At 44.5% G+C, this 16,269-nt stretch overlaps 1 protein-coding gene across 2 annotated transcripts; it reads right to left on the bottom strand.

Annotated features, from left to right (window-relative positions):
* Window positions 1-2,419: 2,419 nt before the first annotated feature.
* LOC125535306 lies at window positions 2,420-12,959 on the bottom strand. 2 transcript variants are annotated; one of them, XM_048698360.1, is made up of 3 exons: window positions 12,774-12,959; window positions 12,368-12,438; window positions 2,420-12,187 (listed from the first exon to the last, which is right to left on the bottom strand). In XM_048698360.1, the coding sequence occupies exon 3, from the start codon at window positions 9,067-9,069 to the stop codon at window positions 3,796-3,798; it is 5,274 nt and encodes a 1,757-aa protein (XP_048554317.1). In that variant the 5' UTR covers window positions 9,070-12,187; window positions 12,368-12,438; window positions 12,774-12,959; the 3' UTR covers window positions 2,420-3,795. The 2 variants fall into 2 exon arrangements, with proteins under 2 accessions (XP_048554317.1, XP_048554316.1); XM_048698359.1 differs by having other exon boundaries at window positions 2,420-12,438.
* Between the last annotated feature and the right edge of the window lie 3,310 nt (window positions 12,960-16,269).

A 16,269-nucleotide genomic window follows, 5' to 3' on the forward strand; every position in this document is an offset into this window, starting at 1 on the left:
ATGCTTTGAATACTTTGCAAAAGTAGATTTCAGACATGTAGTTACCATTTACATTGTGAGTATCTCAACGTAGTCCATGACCTGTTTCCTGATGTGCCTTCATCAATATAATGTTGGTACTTCGGAAAACAAGATAATTGTGATAGATTTCACAAGGATGGGGTGAAGAGGGTCTTGATGCGCTTATAAAAGGGCTTGGTTTTGAGAGGATAGATCAATTGTGTCTATGAGGCCCGTCCTAATGATTAACTAGTATTGCATTTCCGAGCTGAGTATATGGTTGAATGGTTTATATAGTGTAGCTATACATGTGAGAGATGGGATATAAGAAGAATACTGAATAGAGGATTTTTAGGGTACCATGGTACTCTACAGAAGGATCACCGCACTGATCAAATTCTAATGGTGCATCTTCAACATGCTACTTTGAAGTTTTGGTCCCTGTCAATCTCTTTGAACTGAACAGCACAACGGACTCTTGCAGTGACTGAGCAGTGCCCTTGTCTATCTTCTGGACTTCGAGCACCTCACCCCTCCGCGAATTTAGAGGGGAAACATGTTGTACTGTTATAGAGCTGGAGATATGGTGCCATAGCTGATCGTGCTCCTTTTGACGAGGTTTAGCTATCATAGACATGTTGTTGTATGGAGTTGTACTAAACAATATGAAATATTGCTTTGCACTGAAATCCATACTTGGTTTCTCCAATGATCATCTCACTTTGATGCCAAGAAATCCATTTGGGTCTTTGGTTTGTTCTCTTTTTTTGACGGGATCATTTGATTTCGCTGGAATAGTTAGATCATGATGCAGAAGGAATTTTGCAGGCAGAAAGGAGCTGCTCTCGGTGTCGACCTACTAGGGCCTGCCTGCAACCTCGAATGAGAACACCCACAAGGGACATGGGTGAGGGTGGCATGGGTTGTGCATCTATGAGGCGAAGGCTGCCACACCAGGAGATTTGCAGGACAAAAACCTGCCTTTATGGAAACATCATAGACATATCGTGCTTCGTTTTCGTTGCAGCCCCTCCCTTGCTCCTTGTCAGTGGGCCTCTGCTTGACTCTTCCCAGTCGAGCGCGCTGCCCCTCTGCCCCCTCCAATCTCGTGTTTGTTCATAGCAAAAGACCCGCTCTACGTTGACAGGAAATATTACTTTCCAGTGAAACCCTTCCATGATTTTTGCAAGGGAACGTCGCGCATTCTTCGATATTCACAGAAATCAGCTCACAGCGCCCAGGGATCTGAGAGGCAATTTTGGAGGCGGAAAGGAGGAGCCCTCGGTTGGGAGTGGATGGCAATGGGCAGGTGCACTGCCGCCTGCAACTTCGAACAATAACGCTCACGAAGGTGGCCTGTGCACCTGCCCATTGAATACATCCAGAGGCTGAAGGCGAGTCTTTTTCTTGGTCATCCTTTTTTAGACTTTTTTGAGTTGATTTGTCTTTGTTTACTGCACAAGCATCCCGTAAGCTAAAGTTTTACCAAAACTTGTACAGTGTACAACAGGGACAAGTGGTTCGGGCGGGAAAAGTGCAAAAACAGAACCCTACTACCTCCCTCTTTTGCACTGGAGTTAAAAGTGCCGTTGAGGTGGATGTTGGTTTCAGTTTTCTGAAACGCTCCCCTGGCAAAAATATTTGTGCTGTCACTCGATGGTCCAAGGCAGAATATTGGCTACACACACACACACACACACACACACACACACACACGATGCATGGACGGGGATACCTTGTCGAACATGACGCTGGCGAGCGACGAACATGGGAATGAAAGGCGGGTCCAACTGCATGCCCGTCGCCTCGCCACCGAACGAATAAGGTACTCGAATTAATGCCCGTCTACAGGTATGCAGCGCTGCTGGATGCCTAATTTACTGTGAGGATATGTGCAATTGTTCATACATGCTCCAACTCAGCCACAGTGTGCGTGCATAGTTACATTTTGCACGCAGCCGATTTACTCCTGTTCACCAGCAACAAGAATATACTCCTGTTCCTCCAAGTTCAGGTAGGTTCAGGGTGAACTCAGCAACATGCCAACATGGCGCTCTGGTAAGGCAGGCCGGCGACCGACATGGCCGACCCATTTTTTCCGGCGTCCGAGAAAGGCAATCGGTAATTGCATCGTCAATCATCACGTAGCAGCTCGCGGGCATGGCATGCAGATGCAGGACCAAAAGGCCACGTTTCACACTATTTGTCCCAAGCATTCGCCCCTTCCACTAGTCTAGTTTTTATATAGAAATCTTAAAACATAATTCTTTAAGATTTCTATATGACGAAAGTGGGGAAATTTATATATTTTTTGTGTACTTTGTATAGCCTTTTTCCATCACTTTCATCAATCCCAGCTGTTTTGTCAAATCTAACCACACACACATAAATATCCCAAGATGTGTGGAAATTGCAAATCAATGATGGAGAAAAAAAAAACACCACTTGGCGACCACGGCGGCGCCAAGCTCGGTGAAGGCAGAGCCGACGCAGAAGCCGCCGTCGTGGTAGTACAGGAACACCGGCAAAAGCTGGTTTCACGGGCGGCGGTGACCCTGGCTCGTCCTCTGCACCACTTTGTGTTGAGACGACGGGTAACAGAGTAATCTTAGAAATGAAAGAAAACTCAATCTTCCAATTGCAACAACATACAATTTGCAGAAAACTCGTCTTCCAATTGCAATACAATTATACAATTGCAATAGTTGTGCTGCTTATAAATGTGTATTTGAAGATCCCACTAGTGGCACCACAGTTGCAGAGTCTTGAAACGATGTCTATCATACAGCAAACACAGTGGGCTGTGTTTGTGACCAACAGCACAGCGGATTCAGACACTCAGAGAGGTCAGAGCACGACATACATACATACAATCTGTAGCAAAAAGTACTAATTGTTAGTGCCAACTAAGTTAGATGTGGCTGGCAATTCAACTGATTCTCAATCACAGATTGTGTGCAGGAGCACAGCCATACCGTTGCTGGTTGCAATATTAGCAGCATATCAGTTGCACAATTCTGAAAAGGTAAATACCATAAGTATGGTATGCCGCACTAACTCAAGTATAGGTACTGTAGCTATCTCCAGTAGTTGACGACCGCTAGGCCGATCAGACCAGCCATTGATCTCCATAAGAGCAGGACATATTGACTAGCAAATGCCGCAAGCTCCATTCGCATCCCTCCTCGGTTCTGAATCTATATTGCTCATGCATTTGCTGATAGTAAGTAACTGAACTCAGTACTATATCCATTCCTCTCTGCATCAGAATAATAAGGAACCCTGACGAACTAATTAACATCTACCTCCATTTCAGAATATGTTCAGTCTTCCTGTTGCAGGGATTAAAAAGGAGGAGCAAATACTACATCAACCCTTACAGCACACAAATTCATAATAGATTATTCTTGTCAGGTACGCATATGGATAGCATACTTACATCAGCCCTTACAAGAACACAATGACGAAATCGCTTGACTCGTCACAGGATGACAATATTTGACAACTATTATGTGACAGTTTCTGTTACTCCTCACACCAGTTTTCGTCATTGATACAAGTGTTCCTCCGCTCAGAATGAACTGAAGGAGAACACAACACAACAGGCACAAACATGCACACAACTCTGATGGAAATTAAAAAACAAACATGTACACAAGCACAAGTGATTGAAGGAGATACCATGACAGGCACGCACATGGATAGCATGACAAACAGGCCAGCAGTTCAGGGAAGCAGTGATATGAATGGATAGTGATGCGGATGATGGAGAGTGAAATCCTTGCAGACCTTTTCTCAGTCAACCAGCTCCGATTCTTCATCTTTCTTTTCAATTTTTTTATTCTTGATCTTCAAGAAGCGGGAGATTGGTGCACACCTTGTATCATCGTCCTTTTTTGTTGTGCTCGTTTCTTTTGCTTGGTCTTGTTGTTGTGGCTTGTGTGTAAGAACAGGTCGGGCTTTATGCGCTGCAGTGTCTCTTCTCACCTGATATGGCACCTGGTCACCCCTGCACTCAATCTCCTTCAGTCTCGGAAGGTTGTCAATGCCATGGAGAGACTTCATCTCCTTGAAGGACCAAACAATCTTTTCAATCTTAGGAGCAGATCCCTCGGTGAAGCTGATGCTGCTGATGGTAGGACACTCAACAATAAGAAGGTCAAGATTTGGGAACTCATCTTTGTTGAAGACTAGATGGCCTTTGTCATCATCATAAGACTTGATTGAGAGCTCTAGGCAGCGCAGGTTTTCTTGCTTGCCAAGGATTTGTACATCTCCCTTCTTCAGGTGAGTATCACAAAGAGTCACCTTGGCAATTTTATCAGCGTTGTCAATTTTATCAGCATTGTCAAATAATGAAAGGAACTTCTCACCCTTCAACTCGATCTCCTTCAGTTTTGGAAGGTGACTAACCCCACGGAGCTGGTGTTGTTTGTCGGTCAATGACAAGGCAATCTTCTTGAGCTCAGGAGCTGCTCCATTTTCAAAGATGACGCTGATCATTTTGGAGCTCTCAACACGAAAATACTTGAGGTGTTGGAACTTTCCCGTCTTGAAGATGAACTTACTATCGGTGTCAGTGTTCTGATCAAGAGCACTAATCTCAGTGTTCTTCTTCGGAGTTGCACCCTGACTGTCTTGCTCGGGAGCTTTGCGCTCGTTGCTTTGCTCGGGAGCTTTGCGCTCGTTGCTTTGCTCAGGGTCTCTACTAATGGTGATTCCCTCAGCAGCTCTACTCCCAGTGTTTTGCTCAGGAGCTTTACTCTCGTTGTTTTGTTCAGGAGCTCTACTCTGAATGTTTCGCTCAGCAGCTCTGCCCTCTGTGTTCTGCTGAGCAGATCCACTCTCGCTGTTTTGCTCAACTGCTCCGCTTTCGGTGTTTTGCTCAGGTGCTCTGCTTTCAATGGTTCGCTCAGGAGCTCTACTCTCGCTGTTTTGCTCAGCTGCTCTACTTTCGGTGATTCCCTCACCAGCTCTGCTCCCAGTGTTCTGCTCAGGAGCTCTACTCTCGTTGTTTTGCTCAGGTGCTCTGCTTTCGGTGATTCTCTCGGCAGCTCTGCTCTGAGTGTTTTGCTCAGGAGTTCTACTCTCGTTGTTTTGTTCAGGAGCCCTACTCTGAGTGTTTCGCTGGGTAGCTTCGCCCTTTGTGTTCTGCTCAGCGGATCCACTCTCGGCGCTTTGGTCAGGAGATACTTTGTCTTGAGAAAATGAAAGTAGGGACTGGTTTCCTTCCAACTCAAGCTCCTTCAATTTTGGAAGGTTGTCGATCCCACTAAGAAACCTTATGTTGGTGGAGGACAAAACAATCTTCTCAAGCTCAGTAGCTGCTCCATCTTCAAACTTGATGTCAGTCACAGCCTTGTTGGAGCCCTCAACAAGAAAGTATTTGAGTTGTGGAAATACATCCTTCTTGAAGGTGAGCTCTCTCCCATTGTATGCATTGGATCGGAGTCTGACGGAGTGTAATTTGGGAAGCACGGCAAGGACCACCAGATCACCCTCTTCCAGCAAGGTACCAGTCAGAGTTACCTTGGCAAGTTCATCACTACCTTTGGCCAGCAGTTCAAGGAGCTGCCCACTTTGTGTGACTCCATTGATGCTTAGGCTCTCAAGATGCTTGGGACTTTGTCTTAACAGATCACGCATCTCTTTGTTGGAGAGAGTGCTCTTAGTTCTGGTATTGTAGGATATAGTGATTGAAAGGGACTGGAGGCAATCTTTTAGGTCACCGATGGCTCGAAGCAACTTCTCAAGGTGATTGTTCCTGTCTTCGATAACCACATTGAGCTTCCTTAGTTGCCATAGATGTCTTATCTCTTTCAACTCACTGCCATCCCCTGAAGCCCTGACATTTGACAATATCTCCAAATTTTCCATTTTCTCAATCTTGAAAGGAATCTGGACAGGAAAGCGTGCCGACTTATCATTGAGTCTTGAATTTGGATCAACACGGCTAGCCAAGAAGCGCCTCAGCTTCAGGAGCAGGATATTCCTTGTTGCACGCTCAGGCACCATAGTTTCCCGGATATCCAATACCTCTAGCTCATGGAGGTTGTTTATTTCACTGGGAAGATGTCTAACATTTGTTCCTCTTAGGCTCAGATACTTGAGAAGTAATATCTTGTTGCAAATGTCCCTCAGGTAGTGATTTTTGTCAAAGCATTGAGTGCCTTCCAGATCTAACACCTTCAGGAGCGGCAGTTGTGGTGAATATTTGGGGAGCTTGTATACAAACTTCTCGATGCCATCAGAGGCACGGAGTCGGAGACCACTAAAGATGGAGAAGTGGCGAGCCCAAAGATCAGAAAGGCGTGCATCCAAAATGTGTTCTTTTTCTGCGACCTCGGTGATAAACCCATGGACTTGATCACCTACCATGCAGCTCTTGACCTTTCCTGCAGCACCAATATCATGAGGCAATATAAGCCCTCGTTTAATCAGGGTGTCAAAACATTGCTCCGCATGATGCACTGCAGTGGCCCAGTCTTGCTTAGTTATCAACCCCTCCGTAACCCATCGTCCTATTAAGGTTGATCTCTTGATGTTGTGGCCTTGAGGAAAGATGGCTAGGTACAACAAGCAAGTCTTGTGTTCTCTAGGCAGATCTTTGTAGGAGAACTTGATCATATTCTTAGCTTTACTGCCCAATGTCTTGGCGGGAGCCAGATCTTCATTTAGCTTACACAGTTCTTCATAGCTCCTGTTGGGGTTAGTGTAAAGAGCATACACAAAGATCTTCATGCAGAACTCATGTGGATGGCACTTGGCCAAGATTTCACGTAGAATCCCCGGGATGTCTCCGTCATTTCCATTAATCATCCGTGGCTTTGTAAGCTGGAGCACAGTGTCATGGTAGAGTCCAACTAGAGAACATGTTATTGGTTCTCCCGGTGGATAGCAAAAATCTTTGGCCTTTTCGCTGTTCTTTGTGGACACAATCACTGCACTGCCAGGTGCACAGCCTAATAGGTTCAAAGCATTTCTGGTCTCCTCCCACCGGGATTCAGCTGACACATAGTCTTTGTCATCTTGGAGGATAATCAGGGTCTTCTTATTTTTCAGACGTGGCTTAATCTTATCCACTATCCCTTTGGTGTACAGCAGACCCCAAATCCTCCACGGGATCTGCGACATTTTTTCCAGGGTTTCTTTGATGGTTTCAGTGATAGCAGCAGCAACATCACTGGTCGCCTCAACCTCTCCTGATACTATTCCCTTCATCTTTTCTTTTGCTTCTTCGATGACAGCAGCAGCAATAGCACCGGTAATGTCCATCTCCTTCATTTTCTCCTTGGTTTCCTTGATAACAGCAGCAGCAATAGCACTGGTCACCTCCGCTGATAGCTCCTTGAGTTTCTCCTTGGTTTGATTGACAACGGCCGCAGCAATATCCCTGCTCACCTCCCCTGATGTCTCCGTTTTCTCCTTGGTTTCTTCGATGACAGCAGAAGCAATGGCACTGGTCACCTCCTCTGATACCTCCTTCGTTTTCTCCTTGGTTTCTTTGATAACAGCAGCAGCAGCACCGGTTGCCTCCCCTGATATCTCCTTGGAGACAGAAGCAGCAGCATCAATGGCTTGTTCCTTGGTAGAGGTGCCTTCCAGTAGCTGTGGCTTGGGAAGCAGCCCCAATATGATGTCTAGAGTAATCTTGTGGTTGTGGATGATTTCTTTGATGTGAGCCTCGCTCAGTGTAGTAGCACTACTGGTGGTGGCTTCCTGGATCTGCTGGGACTGCAGGGGCTTGTTTGTCGGGAACACCTTGCGCAGGATATCTTCATATTGGCTATTATCGAGATGAATCTGGGTCTTGGACTCGCCTGTTTCCATATGATCTTTCAGCAATGAAGCAGTTTCCTCTATAGCCCCCTCTGAGGATAGTGGCCGAACCAGCGTGTTCAGCACGAGCCGCAGCGCATGGTGGAATATGCCTAAGCACTTGTTTTCTTCAACCTTCCCTCTATCCACTCCTCCAATCTCCCCCTTGTCAACTTCTCGAACCTTGTTCCTGATCTCATCAATCTTCTTGCGGATTTCTCCATAATTAAACATATTCAGTATTTCGTCCCGGAGTCTTGCTTTGTAACTGTAACCTTCCCAAGGAATAGGCATCTTCGGCTTCACCTCACCTTGCCCGCCTGTGACTTTCTGCTGCTCATCCTCATGCTGTTTCTGCTGCTCATCCTCATGCTGTTTCTGCTGCTCATCCTCATGCTGTTTCTGCTGCTCACACTCATACAGGATGTAGGAGAGGATCTCGCTGGGTAACAGCGGAAGATCCCATGGGAAGTGCAGTGCCGAGAGGTTGACCCAAACCGTGCGCTTAAAGTTTTTGGTGGCAAACCTCAAAGAGTCCTGTGCGACGGTGCCGGCGCCCTTTGTATCATCCGGCGCAACAATGGCAATGGATGCCATGGATATACGGTTGTTGGTTTTGGCTTGCAATTCCTGCCAGTTGGCTAACTTCTCGACTAGCTTCTCGGCACAGTACTCCTCGACAAGGCGAGGTTCTAGAGCTCTTTGACGGGGATCAGAACCGTTGGCGGCTTGAATCTGATAGTCTTCATCCTCCTTGTATTCTATGCCAGCAGCTTGAGACGATGACGAGGGCAAAGGTGCCGCCTCCTCCTTCCGTGGGATCTCCACGCCGTACCGCAGCCGCCGGTTGCCGACGTCGCGTGCCCGCTCCTTGAGCTCGCGCAGCCGGATGGCCACGTTGTGCTGGGCGACCATCCTCTGCACCAACCAGGAAGCCCACCAGAGATAGCGCCAGCGGCCGGCCCTGGCACGGTAGACCGCCGGATCACCACGCCGGAGGTAGAGGTCGATGCAGTTGCTGCAGTCGTGGGCCAGGTCCCGGACCTGCTTCATCCACGTGCGGACCTGCTCGTCGTGCCCACCGCCACCAGCGGGAGGCGCTGTCCTGGCCAGGTGCTCCAGGAAGCTGTGCATACTCTCCATCTCCTCCTTGATGAACTCCGAGTCGCTCCCGACGCGGCTCAGCAGCAGCGCCTCGTTTCGGAGGAGGCCCAGCAGCGAGCTCACGGCGCCAGACGCGAGCTCAGCCATCGCAGCTGCTGCCGGTGTGTGTCCAGCAAGCTAGCTTATTGTATTATTGGTTGTGCATGAAGTAAAGGGTCAACCGAGAGAATGGAGGAGCTAGGAGCATAGCCAAGAGGACACATGACAATGCATTATGGTCATCAAGCATGCACCTAAACTTTTTCTGGCCTCTTCTCAAAAAGAAAAAAGAATCTATACAGCGCTGCCTAGCTAGTTTGTCTTCTACTCCTTCATTTGCTTGAGCTGGCAAGGATGGAATGATTCCAATCAGGAATGTACTCTTTGAGTGTTCCTTTATTTTAGGACCATGTCCGAACCCTTTACTTCATGTATCAATTATCATCCTCTTTTGCTTTGCATGTCTGCTCTAGCATCTAATGATCTAATCCGCGCTGTCTGACAGAAAGGGCCGGACAATCTCGGTGGGCGAGATGACGTGACAAAAGCATAACGTGGGATGGGAAACGTATGCCTAGCTAGTCTGCCCATTCATTTTCTTGTGCTGGCAAGGATGGTAGGATTCCATTGAGGAATGTATTGTTTGAGTGTTTCTTCAGTTCAGAACCATGTCCAGACCCTTTACTTCAGGTATCTTCTTTTGCTTTGCACGTCTGTTCTACCATCTATGGGAGATGCTGTTCGTTGGGAATGACTTTGATTGCTGGTGCTTTCGCTTCTGGTATCAACGGACAAAGCCGGTGGTTATGAAGTTGTTATGGATGAGGTGTATGGGCAAAATGAACTTGTGGGATGAACCCCTGCAGACAGTGCAAGTAGAACACTCTATAGATAATATGATAAAAGAATATTCAGCACATTTACAGCTCCACATGTAGTGCAGAACAAAGATTTATATAGCTCATAAGCTAGGCATTCCATAAATCATGTTTAGTATTTACTATTCATGAGGAAGCACAGTAGGCATGGCTGGGCTTTGCTACACCAGACGTCAACATGAACTGCTCTGCAACAGCTCCACATGTGGTGATTTTAAATTGCCAAGATTATTACTCCCTCCGTTCCATAATATAAGAATGTTTTTGGAACTAGTCTAGTATCAAAAACGTTCTTATATTATGAGACAGAGGGAGTAGGAAGTTTACGCCATACAGAAAGGACGGTACAGTTCCAGTTTCCATGATATTATAGCTCCTAAGGCCTGCTGCCACCTCCCATCATGCAAAGCAAGGTCAATATCATTAACAGGTCTTGGCTCATCTCAACACTCAGTAGATTAAAACACACACCAACGATGTTATGTTTGTCAAGATTTAATTTTGGGGCAAATGAACTTATTGTGAAATCACCGGAAGTAAACTTATATGTCTTCCAACAACATCTATATTATATGAGCTTTACAGACAGACATATGCATTCTGACAATTTCTTAAGAGTTGCAAGATTCCATGTCTACACTCGCTAACTTCAAAAGGTTTGATGTTGACAAAAAAAAAGTATAATTCTTTAACCACCTGAAAAGGGTAGGTACATTTCCACCCATAGGGTTTATGCTTTAGGGTTAAATAACTAACTATTTAACCATAACTCAAGCTCGACAGGTTTGGCATCCAGTGCTCAGCTACTTCTCACTCCACCGCTGGTGGATGCCATCCTCACTGAAGTGCAGCTATGGCTGCTTGCTGCAGCCAAGGCACTCAGCGGGCCCTCAACATGTGTGACCTCCTGACCCTATGCTATATAGTTTTAGGGTAGTGTACAGTACATCTTTTTGCCTTTTGTATTTTTTTCTTGTCTTTGGTTTGCCTTTGGCTTCCTACTGTTTTATGTTTTGTTTTTTCAGGTTGTAAGATTTGCACATCTTGGTGCTTGTTCTAATACAATGAGGAGCACTTGGGTGCTCGTTTGAGAGAAACAATAACTCAATGTATATTCTCCTATCATCATAAAAAATCACACTACAAAGTATATTAGCAATTTATTAATTATTTTCACTAAATATAAGTCTATAATAATAAATAAGTTGTACTAAAAAGCAAATTCATTTCTATGATCCAAAATAAAATATTAAGAATAAGAAAACATGTTTAAGCTATGAGTCATGCATCATATATGGCCCCCATAGCAAGGGAATGTCGAAAACAGATTGCTGGAAATTTAGGTAAATACTCAACACATACAGAGAGCGCTACTGTAGCAACATTGACAGAATTGCTCTTGGGGGGGGGGGGGGGGGGGGAGTGCCAAACTCCATTAACTGGCATTTTGGAGAAAATGGACACGATACAATTTTGAAAGGAAACATGGAATACCTTTGATGGTAGCCTCTTGGAATCTTGTTCTCATGATTCTGGCAAACTTGAAGAGATCGTTAGTTCGGTTCAAATTCTTCAGTGTTTTTAAGGAATGGAATACACTGAATTACTGTTTAAGGAGAATGAGAACTTCAGTGACTACAATTTCAAACAATATGAATATTAGACTGCTCAGATAAGAAACTGCAACTCACAGCTGTACTCGTCTTTATTGAACTTTTTGCGAAACGAATAGTCATTGTCAGGATTTTGATGTCAATTTTATTAAAGACAAAGGTACCCCCTTTAAAAAAGAGGAAATGCCACACGTGAAGGTATGAAGCTAACTTATTGACCATGTCACTGAACCTCTCATTACCTTCTTCTGCAACAACTTTAAAACTAAGAAATTTATTGTAACACATAATAGCTTTGTCTAGGTTGTTTTTCCTTAACGCTTCAATATTAGCCTCGACAGCTTCGATGGCTGCCATCAAAAGAAGACACATAAATACATAGCTACAAGTCTCAGTGGCAAAATATATTGGACCTGGGAGTTCAGAACAACCCTTAAGACTGGAATATTTGGACTTATTATCTTTAAACCCCACTGAAGCACTTCTAGTTTCCTATTCAGTCCAGGATTTGCAGATCAGGTAATACTGTGACACCTTGAAACTATTTGTACTAGGGCCGTGACTTAGAACGTACTACATTTTTACCTTCAAGCTGATGTGATATGACACTTGCAAACTCATCTCCCCTAGCCCTTTGATCCAAGACCAAGCTCCTGAGCTGTTCATTCGTTGTAGTGGCATTCGAAATTGACTTGTTGGTGAGATTAGTTTCTGGTCCTTTCTTTAGTTGGGCTGCTGAGATAATTTACAAGATATCAGCCCTTCCATGAAATGCAGTAAAAGGCAAGGAGACCAATATGAAATCAAACATGGATTAAACAATTGATACCGAAAAGAAACAACTGGAGTGTAATATAAGTAGATCCCGTCACTGCGATGTGCAGAAGAGAATGAGGAATTGCTCCAAATGCTTACTAGAGACACAGAGCTTCTGCCAGACTTGCCTCGAGTCCCCTGAGCTGATTTCTTTAGACTGTTGAGTTTTTCTGTCCTCACAAAAGCGCACAAGTCAGCAAGATTAACCACCTGGCCTTTTCAGCTTGAAATCACAAATCGTACTGCAACCCAAGTTAACTACTCCAATTAATTTGGATCGGAGGAAGTAATAATCGCCCAAAAACAGCACAACCTGTCGGCAGGACGCACAACTCTGCACTTCAAGCAGGCACAAAAACTGAGATTTGCGGATTAACAAGCTCGCCACCATCAATGAACTGAATAGCTAACAAAGAGTGTTGTACGCTTAGTACATCACTCCCGAGTTCCCAAGATGGAAGAGGGTCATCCCAAACGACGGGCAGGCACCCAGGTGCGTACGAACCTCGGAGGGCGGCGCTGTCTCCGGCGAGCGAGCGGGCCGACAGGATGGGCGCTGCGGAATGCGGACGCGGGCCCCGCGGCGCGCTCGCAGCCGTGCGCAATCCACCGCTCGCACGCCGCACCGCCGCGCAGATCCACGGCCGCCTTCCATGGCCTCCGTCGCCGGCAAATTTTTTTTTTGGAGCAATCTTTCTATCTCTCTTTCACTCTGAAATGGACCCGAAGGTAGGGAAATGGGCCCTCCAGTTCAGGCCCAGAGGCGCCCTATGCTGCTGCTCGCCTAGACTGCTCTAGGCCTGTTTTGTGCAGGTGAACAAGTAGCAAGCCTTCGTGGTATTTCATCAAGCAAACTTTTCTCAAAAAAAAATCAAGCAAACATTAACACAATGAAAAACATGTGTCCAAGAGGTTTATTGTAATTTTTAGTTGTGATAGTTACTTTGTAATTTTTTATTTTTATTTCCTTTTTCTTAGTTTTTTTCCCATTTTAAATTTCATTAGTAATATATTTTCAAATGTGTGAATATTTTTTGAAAATTCAGAACATATATTGAAATCCATGAAGGAAACTCAAATTCATGATTTGTTTTCGAGATTTGGGACATTTTTTGAAATCCGATAAATCTTTTAAAATTCGTGATTAGAAAAATTGGAACATTTTGTGAAATCTGTCAACATTTTTCAAAATCATGAAAGTTTGTTTGGAAATCGATTTCTTTTTTGAAATCCAACAACATTTTCCTAATTCGTGAATATTTTTGGGCATCTGGGAATATATTTTTAAATGCATGAACATTTTTTGAAATCCGAGAACATCTTTTGAATGAAACTTACTACTACCAGTAGTCTAGTACTAATAAATATGTACTGCTCTTGTGGAGATGAATGTCTGGTCTAATCAGCCCGGTGGTCAACTATTGGAGATAGTAACGGTGATTATACTCGAGTCAGTGTGAAAACATTGTATGTATGATATTCACCTTCTCAAAATTCTACAACTGATGTGCTAATATTGCAATCAGCACTGGTATGGTTGTGCTCCTTGTCTTCCATGCAATCTGTGATTGCGAATCAGTTGAATGGCTCGTGACAGCGAAATCTATCTTAGTTTAATGTTAACAATTCTTGCTAGAGATTGTATATATGTCGTGCTCTGAATGCGTGAATTCGGCTGTGTCGATCACAACTCCACTGTGTTTGTTCGGTGTGGACCCTCCTAGTGGAACCTTTGAAAATAGATTTATAAGCGTAATTAGAAGTGTATGTCTTTGTGCTTCTGCAAACTATTTGTAATTCAGAACGAACTGAGTGGTTCGTGCCAAAAAAATAAAACCTATCATCAGTCACGGAGTCACAGGGCTTAGATTTGGAAGTACGTAATAAAACCAGAGAGAGATTTTCATTTATGGGAAATGTAGGTGGCCTTTTTAATCGCTAACCGCCTGATCAAAAAGAGTGTGGCTGATTCCGTAGAGATGTAAATCAAATCTCAGGATGTAAATCAAATCAGTCGGAGCTGTCGGTTGCTTGCGCGTGTGGCCATCTGGTGGCATGTGCCGTCGGGGTTGCGTCCCATGTCGGTGGCCAGGATGGCCGGTGGTGCCCATGTCATGTGGGTTGGGTTGTATCGGTTTTAGCCTGGTTTTCCGTCAATTAACCGAGCAATTCTCTTCTCCTTAATCAATGAAAATGGCAAATATTTTGCCTCGTTTCAAAAAAAGAATCTCATGTTGTCCAAGCAGGCGATGAATATGTTTCTGCCTTGTGGTGCTATACTTGTAAATTAGTATCAAACAGATTGTCATGTTTTGCAAACCTTAGAAATACAAATTTAGCCTTCAGGCATGCGATTACCATTTACAAGTTGACTGGCTCACATGAGCCATGAGTTTCTGATGTGCCCTCATCAATTTAGCATTGGTATTATGAAAACCAGATGGTGTGATCGATGAAAAGGGTGTTGACACCCTTATAAAAGGGCTTCATTTCTAGAGAATTGATTAATTTGTTGCTACGGGATATGTTTGAATCATTCAACATCACTGCACTTCCGAGCCGAGTATATGCAAAATGAGATATTAGAAGAATACTGAATATGCGCATCTAAAAAATGTTCCATGTATCTATGGAGATAACATCGCACTTGTATGAGGAAGCAACACCTGAACTCTAATCACACAAGCATAACCACGATGACAGTTTTTGGTCCTATCAGAATTTACATTTCACAATGATTTTACTACTGAATTAGTGTACCTAGTTGAAGGAGGGCAAGTTGCTTCTTTCATTATTTGACTCTTCGTGATACTCAACTGAAGCAGGGAGATCTACAAATCCTTGCCAAGGTAGGAAACCTGTGCTGCCTAGAGCTCTCAGACTAGTCTTACGACCAAAGTCATATACCCTTCAACAAAGATGAGTGTTCCCAAAATTTGACTTCTTATTGTTGAGTACCCTACCGTCAGCAGCATCAGCTTCACCAAGGAGTCTGCTCCTAAGGTTGAAAAAATTGTTTGGTCCTTCGTCGAGATGTAGTCTTTCTCTGGCATTAAAACCCTTCCGAGATTTGAGTGCGTTGGTGACCATGTCCCTCATCAGGTGAGAAAAGACATTGCAGCACATAAAGCGCAACCTGTTCTTACACACAAGAAGCGACCACAATCAACCTGTCCCAGCGAAAGAAACAATCACAGCAGAAGAGGATGATGATGCATGGTTTCCACCAATCCCCCGCTGCTTGAAGATCAAGAATCGACACTAGCTGGCTGAGGGAAGGCTTGCAAGGATTTCACTCTCCATCCTCGATCCGCATCTCCATCCATTCATCACTGCTTCCCAGAACTGCTGGCCTATTTGTCTTTGTCATGCTGTCCATATGCGTACCTGTCATGGTATCACCTTTAATCCCCGTGCTTGTATGCATGTTTGTTTTCTAATTTCCGGCAAAGTTGTTTGCGTGCTTGTGTCTGTTATGTATCTGTTTTCCTTTGGCTCATTCCGTGCGGTGGAATATTATTGTTAGGATGAACGACAACTATGTCAGATAATAGTTGTCAAATACTGTCATTCTTTGACGACTCGAGCAATTTCGTCATTATGTACTTGTAAGGGTTGATCTAAGTTTGCTATCCATATGCATACCTGAGAAGAACAATCTATCACAAACTGTGTATATTTACCTATACTAAGTGTGTCCGGATGTTATTTACCATTTCAGCATTCTGCATTCTTATATTATTGCAGACAGGAACGTATGTTGTGGTTGTGCTCCTCCAAGCAATCTGTTCTTAATTCGTCAGGGTTCCTCACTACTCCATGATACAAAGATATATAAATGGATATACTGAATTTACAAACTTAGTACCGGCAAATGGGTGTTCTATTTTGATCAGCTACGGAGTTTTGGAACCGACAAGGGATGCAAATGGGATGGTCTGAACGGCCCGGCGGTCGACTATTGGAGATCATTACTGTACTTATACTTGAGCCAATGCAGA

The sequence above is a fragment of the Triticum urartu genome, chromosome 2, assembly GCF_003073215.2.
Source record: "Triticum urartu cultivar G1812 chromosome 2, Tu2.1, whole genome shotgun sequence".
NCBI classification, from domain to species: Eukaryota; Viridiplantae; Streptophyta; class Magnoliopsida; order Poales; family Poaceae; genus Triticum; species Triticum urartu.